General features: G+C 43.1%; 1 protein-coding gene across 1 annotated transcript; it reads left to right on the forward strand.

Annotated features, from left to right (window-relative positions):
* Positions 1-1,002: 1,002 nt before the first annotated feature.
* On the forward strand, positions 1,003-3,708 carry nkx6.1 (NK6 homeobox 1). The gene is made up of 3 exons (XM_080867138.1): positions 1,003-1,746; positions 1,865-2,037; positions 2,660-3,708. Exons 1-3 carry the CDS (start codon positions 1,206-1,208, stop codon positions 2,906-2,908), a joined length of 963 nt encoding a protein of 320 aa, XP_080723264.1. The 5' UTR covers positions 1,003-1,205; the 3' UTR covers positions 2,909-3,708.
* Positions 3,709-6,000: the final 2,292 nt, after the last annotated feature.

Raw genomic sequence — 6,000 nt, forward strand, 5'->3', positions numbered from 1 at the left:
TTTAAGAATTCAGGAGAAGTCAGACACATTTAATATTTTATATCAAAGTAAGAGCGCTCTAATTAATTTTAAGTTAAGCAGTTTGTACAGATTTAATTTAGTAAATGTTATTATAAATAAACTCAAAGATTATACAATAATTAACCTAAAAATGTATGAATTAAGTTTAACGCATTAATTTGAATCAACCAAAAAACAGTTCTGGAAACACTGCTGTTTGTTTGTTTGTTTGTTTGTTTGTTTGTTTGTTTGTTTGTTTGTTTGTATGTGCATTTCTTTTCTTCTTCTTTTTTTGTTGCTGTTGTAACCAAATTTCCCCTTGTGGGACAATTAAAGGATTCTTCTGTTCATCTATTCTATTCTACAAAGTGGCATCAAACCATCAAGCAGCACTTTCCTTTCCATGAAATCAGAGTCATGTGGATAATTATTATAAAATGAATTTAATGTTCTTGGTGATTCCTCCGAAATATAAGCGTTGCTATTGCAGCGCCCCCTGCTGGCTAGTGTTTGTCTGTTTAGATTTAAAATGATTAAAAAATATTTTCATTTATTAAGACAAATTTTAGTATATTTTATTAAACAGTAAAGCGTGACTGAAATCATGTTTATTATTTCAATCACAAAAGCAGAGTGTGTTTAAATTTTTTTTCATGCATTTTAATTTCCACTATTTGACTTTATTTTATTTTACTTTATTTCATTTCTTTTTACCTCATTTTATTTTGTTTTAATAACCGACCTGGTTTTGCTCCTCTGATTATTTAAATCATACTTTTGTCTCTGACCTTTAAATTCTCGTTTTTCTCTTTCTTCACATTTTTTTTATTTCCCATCACTCATCTCATTTCTGCTCAGCCAATCACGAGGCCCTCCTGAACCGGGAACGTCTACGTCACCCCCAGGTTAACCAATCCGGAGAGACCACCCCTGCCCGTCCTCAGCCCCCCTCCCCGTCCCCCTGTTCTCCCTCCTCTCTAACTTGGGGCTGATAGTCTCGCGCGGATGATCAGCTGTTATTATCTCACGCAACTCGCGGGCGGAAGCAGCGCGTGCGCCTGGTGCCTATCCGGGACTCGGAGCTGGACTCAGGCTGTCTGCATAGAGGACCGTGGTGGGATTAGAGCGCAGAGCGGCCCGGGATGGGCTCAGAGCGGCGTTAGTGCGCGCCCCTGCCCGCAGAGCCCGGCCCGCCCCCCGGGGGGATGTTAGCGGCGGGTCCGATGGACGGGTCCCGTCAGAGCGCCTTCCTCCTCAGCACGCCCCCCCTGGCTGCTCTGCATAGCATGACCGAGATGAAGACCCCGCTGTACCCGGCCTACCCGCTCTCCTCCGGTGGCCCCGCCTCCTCTACCTCACCGGCTACCACCTCCCCGAACCCGGGCGGCATGGCCGCAGCCTCCCCGGGCATCAAGAGCTCCACCGGCCCGTCCTCCGGGCTCGGCTCCCCGCAACAGTGCTCCTCTGCCACCCCGCACGGAATTAACGACATCCTGAACCGGCCCTGCGCCACCTCCGCCCTGGCCTCCGCCTCCTCCTCCGCGGGGATCCTGACGGGTCTGCCCAGGTTCAGCAGCCTCAGCCCGCCGCCTCCCCCCGGGCTCTACTTCAGCCCCTCCGCGGCCGCCGTGGCCGTGGCCCGGTACCCGAAGCCCCTGGCGGACCTGCCAGGCAGGACGCCCATCTTCTGGCCGGGGGTGATGCAGAGCCCCCACTGGAGGGACGCTAGGTTCGCGTGCTCGCCCCGTGAGTGGAAAACAAGTGTTAGATCCCAGAAACATGACGTACAATAAAATAATAGAACAGAATAGAAGCAGGCTATGGGCTGTTTGTACTGAATGTCTGTGTCGGCCTCTCGTTTCAGATCAGAGCTCTGTCTTATTGGACAAAGACGGCAAACGGAAGCACACGCGGCCCACGTTCTCCGGGCAGCAGATCTTCGCCCTGGAAAAAACTTTCGAACAAACGAAATATCTGGCGGGCCCCGAGAGAGCCCGGCTGGCCTACTCCCTGGGCATGACCGAGAGCCAGGTCAAGGTAACCGACACCCCTATTTCAATATGTGCTGCTGCTTACCCGTCTGCTTCCACAAACGGAACTTTCACTGTGTTTGTGGGTAAATCGCAGAGAATTCATCAATCATTATATCAGGGGTTTTTCCTTTCGCACTCTTTGTAAAGCGGGCTTGAATCCACGTTTTTCAGCTAAAATTCAGGTTTTAATTTTCCTGTCTCACAATAAAATTATTTAATTAATTTGAAGCAAAAACATTTTTTAACAATCATGTGTACGTTGTTTTAAGTTATTTATCTTGTAACTTATATCTTATTTTTAGGTTTAGGTAAGTTATTATTTTTGAGCTTTAGCTCACAATTTTAACCTTTTACATGCATCGGGTCAGAATACGTGTTTTTAATTAAATCTGAGTTCAAAAGAGGAAAATTAATTATAGAAAGAATGATGACTTAACCTGTCACAGTTTAAATCTGCCTTTATAAATAAAGTTTCTCATATTTAATAAGCTGCCGTTTAGTCGCCTGTATTGGTTTCTGTAGGAATTTAAATGTGAAAACTGGGACTGTTTCCTGTCTTAGCTTTAAATAATAAAAGCTAAATCATCCGAAATGTGAGTGGGCTTCTGTGTGTGCCGCCGCCGCAGGTGTGGTTCCAGAACCGGAGGACGAAGTGGCGGAAGAAGCACGCGGCAGAGATGGCCTCCGCCAAGAAGAAGCAGGACTCTGAGACGGAGCGGCTCAAGGGCACTTCGGACAACGAAGACGAGGACGACGAGTACAACAAGCCGCTGGACCCGAACTCCGACGACGAGAAAATCACACAGCTGCTCAAGAAACACAAGCCCGCGAGCTCCGCGCTGCTGTTGCACGCGCCCGACACGGACAGCTCCTAACCGGACCGGAAGTCCGAACTCAGCTGAAGTCACGTGAGCTTACCTGAACGACAGACTGGTTTTTACCTGCGGGCCGGAGCGGACTGTAAATATGAGTGAGTGGATAGAAATGTGAATATTTAAATTTAATGTTTTTCTACTTTTCATTTGGGTTTAACCCCCACCCCTTTCCCACCACCAACACCACCCCGCTGCGGCTCCTTGAAGGCCTCTCAGGAGGAGACCATGAACGCAGCACGTGTACAGACACAAACGGCGCAAACATTTACATTTTTTTATTATTGTTTTTTTTCTGCTCGCGCACATTTTATTTATATGTTCTGGGTTGTGAGTTGCGTCTGCGCAGTTGTGTACCCCGCAGGCTCATGTAATGCACTTTTATTGAATAAAAAAAGAACTGCAGGTGTTTGCTTTGTGTCGCTGATGCTCGGCTTCATCTGAGGCGGATTCTGGATTTCCTTTTTAAACCCGGCTGAAATCACGCAGAAAACATGGACGATTTTGTAGTTTTGGGGGGCTTTTTCTCTCCTTCGGCTGTCGGTGTTTGTGAGCAGTCACACCCGGCTGCACGCTGCTCTGTCCCGGCTTCAGTCCCGACCAGTCCGCGCTCCCGGGTAACACCACCCTCAGCGGTAACACCACCCTCGCCACCGCTCAATTAAATCCGACTTCTGTTTCCTGATCAGCGCTCAGCTGATGAATTTTAATTCTGTGATTCTAACGCAGGGTCGAGTTTTTTGTTTTTCTGGAAATATTTTATACATTTAGGATAATAATTAAAGAGCGGATATGAACGTTAATGACTTTGAATCCTGTTTTTCAGTTTTGTTTTGTTTTTTTCGTCTCCGGCATGTTTTAATGCAGCTCTGTGCTCTCTTCTTCTCAGTCTAAATTATATTTTCGCACATTTTTACACGTAAAACGCAGAACATGGGGATACATTTCAGTCAACAGGAACTCCGTTTTAAACTGCCGCTGAAAATATGAAAATAATATTTAAAAGTAGTTAAAAATAAAGTCCGAGCTGAAGCTCGGAGGATTCTTCCTGAGATTTGATCGCTGATTTCTTTTCCCCACATTCAGTTGGTTTTTCATTTTTAATGCTAAACATTAATTTAATCGTTTTAATGACTCTTTATCACGTGACTAAATTTATAAAACTTATTATTTATTTTATAATTTATAATTATTTTTATTTTTCTCTCCTCAAGGTAAAGAAACAAATGTCATTTTTCCTTTTTTGTGCTTCTGAATTTTTATTTTTGAATTAAATGTTAAACGTGAAACACACAGCAGATCTGAGGACAGAGTCAGAGATCAGCTGATCCAGACGAATTATGATGAATAATAAATTCCTGTGTCAAACAGAAACAGAGAAAAACTGACGAGACACGAAAAACTGCGGCAAAAATAATAAAGCATAAGAACCGGGTTTTTTTTAAATCCCCGTCAGCTTATCACAGAGCAGCATTCATTTATTGTTAAAATTATAATTTGTGAAAGCCAAAGAGAGCGAGATCTGAACTTCCGTGTTTATAAATTTTAAATGTCTGAATCCATCGTAGCGGTCTTGAAGCTGAAATCTTTAATAATAATAATTTGATGTATTATTATTATTATTATTATTATTATGCTGTCATTGTGTCCACGGCGCTGTTGTTTCGGTGCTCCTGGCCGGCTGAACATACAGATGACTTTTTATGCACTTTTATTCTATTTAAATTTTTTTAAATCGTTTTAAAGGATCGTTTTAAAATGTGTGACTTTCAGTAATTAATGAGGTGAATTAATCCATTAATTGACTCGTTGATGGAAATGGTTTAAACATTTTTCTGAGGTAGCCTATAAATTTAGAGTCCAGCTCAAGCCGTGACCTCGTGCAGCTCCAGCTGTTTGTGCTCAGCTGAGTATAAATGAATAAGCCAGACAAACGAAGAAGAAGTCCCGAAGTGATGTTTGTCTCGTTTTTCTTTGTTTTGATGAATCGGTGGCCATAAGCATCTCTCAGAGCTCCACTTCCTCTCTCCCTTTAAAACGAGCTAGAGGCCGGTGAGGACTTCATCCCGGGCTCCTCCCGCGGACGACTCCTCACAGCTGGGCTCATCCTGGCTGAAGGATCCAGATGTTCTCTGAACATCAGCTCACTTATGTGGAGCTTCTGATTTTATTATTTGATAGTATTATTAAAGTAATGCTTGGTTACATGAACCCTTCACAGCACCAAGCATTACTTTAATAACTGATATGAATAATTACAAAAATGAAACTGATGAATAACAGAAAAAAGGACTACATTTTTAATCTATCATTTTCCAGCAGAGAAAAGTTATTAATTATTATTTTTAATGAACAATTCCAAATGTTCTTTTTTCCGTGTATTTTAAAAAACTGACAGAGCATAAAATATTTAGTCTTCATCTGCTTTTTATTTTTAAACCAAAAAACATCTTCATCTTTTATTTATTAAATCTGCTGCGGATTGATTTCCTGTCAGCTGAACGGCTCTCATCCTTCCATTTGTGGGGTTCTGCTCGGGCTACTGCGAGGCTCAGAGGGACCCAGAGTCACATTTCAGGCCCCAGAGGAGCTTCATTCGGCCCTGACTCGGACCTGTGGCACTTCAGGCCTTCACTGAGCATCTGAGGCCCCACAGGGGTCCAGCCCCTCGTGTTTGGCACCTCTGTGGAGCTTCTCAACAGGAAGAAAAATGTTTAATTTTTAATGGACCAAATGAGACGAAACAAAAGAGAAAATAAAAGATTGAAATGTAAAAAAATTATTGAGTATTTGTAATAAAGCTGGAAGAACCAACCAATCGATTGATTTATTGATTAGTTTGCAGCTGTTTAGTGATGAATGATTTTATGTTTCATGCAGTTTTTTTCCCCTGTTAGAAGATCATCTTTTAACTTTTTGTTGTACAAACACGACACATGAGGAGAAATCAGTCAGCAATCTGATGGACGGGGAAGCTGCCGGCCTTCTCACACCTTCACATCGACCCCAGCTGCTGTCAGGGGCTCATCCTCCTCCTTCATCCTCCATCATCACAGCCAGAGACACTTTTAATGGTTTTAATGGTTTTTCTGGTT

The sequence above is a fragment of the Rhamphochromis sp. 'chilingali' genome, assembly GCF_963969265.1.
Source record: "Rhamphochromis sp. 'chilingali' genome assembly, chromosome: 2".
NCBI classification, from domain to species: Eukaryota; Metazoa; Chordata; class Actinopteri; order Cichliformes; family Cichlidae; genus Rhamphochromis; species Rhamphochromis sp. 'chilingali'.

Excerpts from the sequence above, each read along its gene's own strand:
- nkx6.1 (XM_080867138.1), top strand. The coding sequence starts at position 1,206 with ATGTTAGCGGCGGGTCCGATGGACGGGTCCCGTCAGAGCGCCTTCCTC. Across the intron at positions 1,747-1,864 it reads TAGGTTCGCGTGCTCGCCCC|ATCAGAGCTCTGTCTTATTG; the intron begins GTGAGTGGAAAA and ends CTCTCGTTTCAG. Across the intron at positions 2,038-2,659 it reads TGACCGAGAGCCAGGTCAAG|GTGTGGTTCCAGAACCGGAG; the intron begins GTAACCGACACC and ends CCGCCGCCGCAG.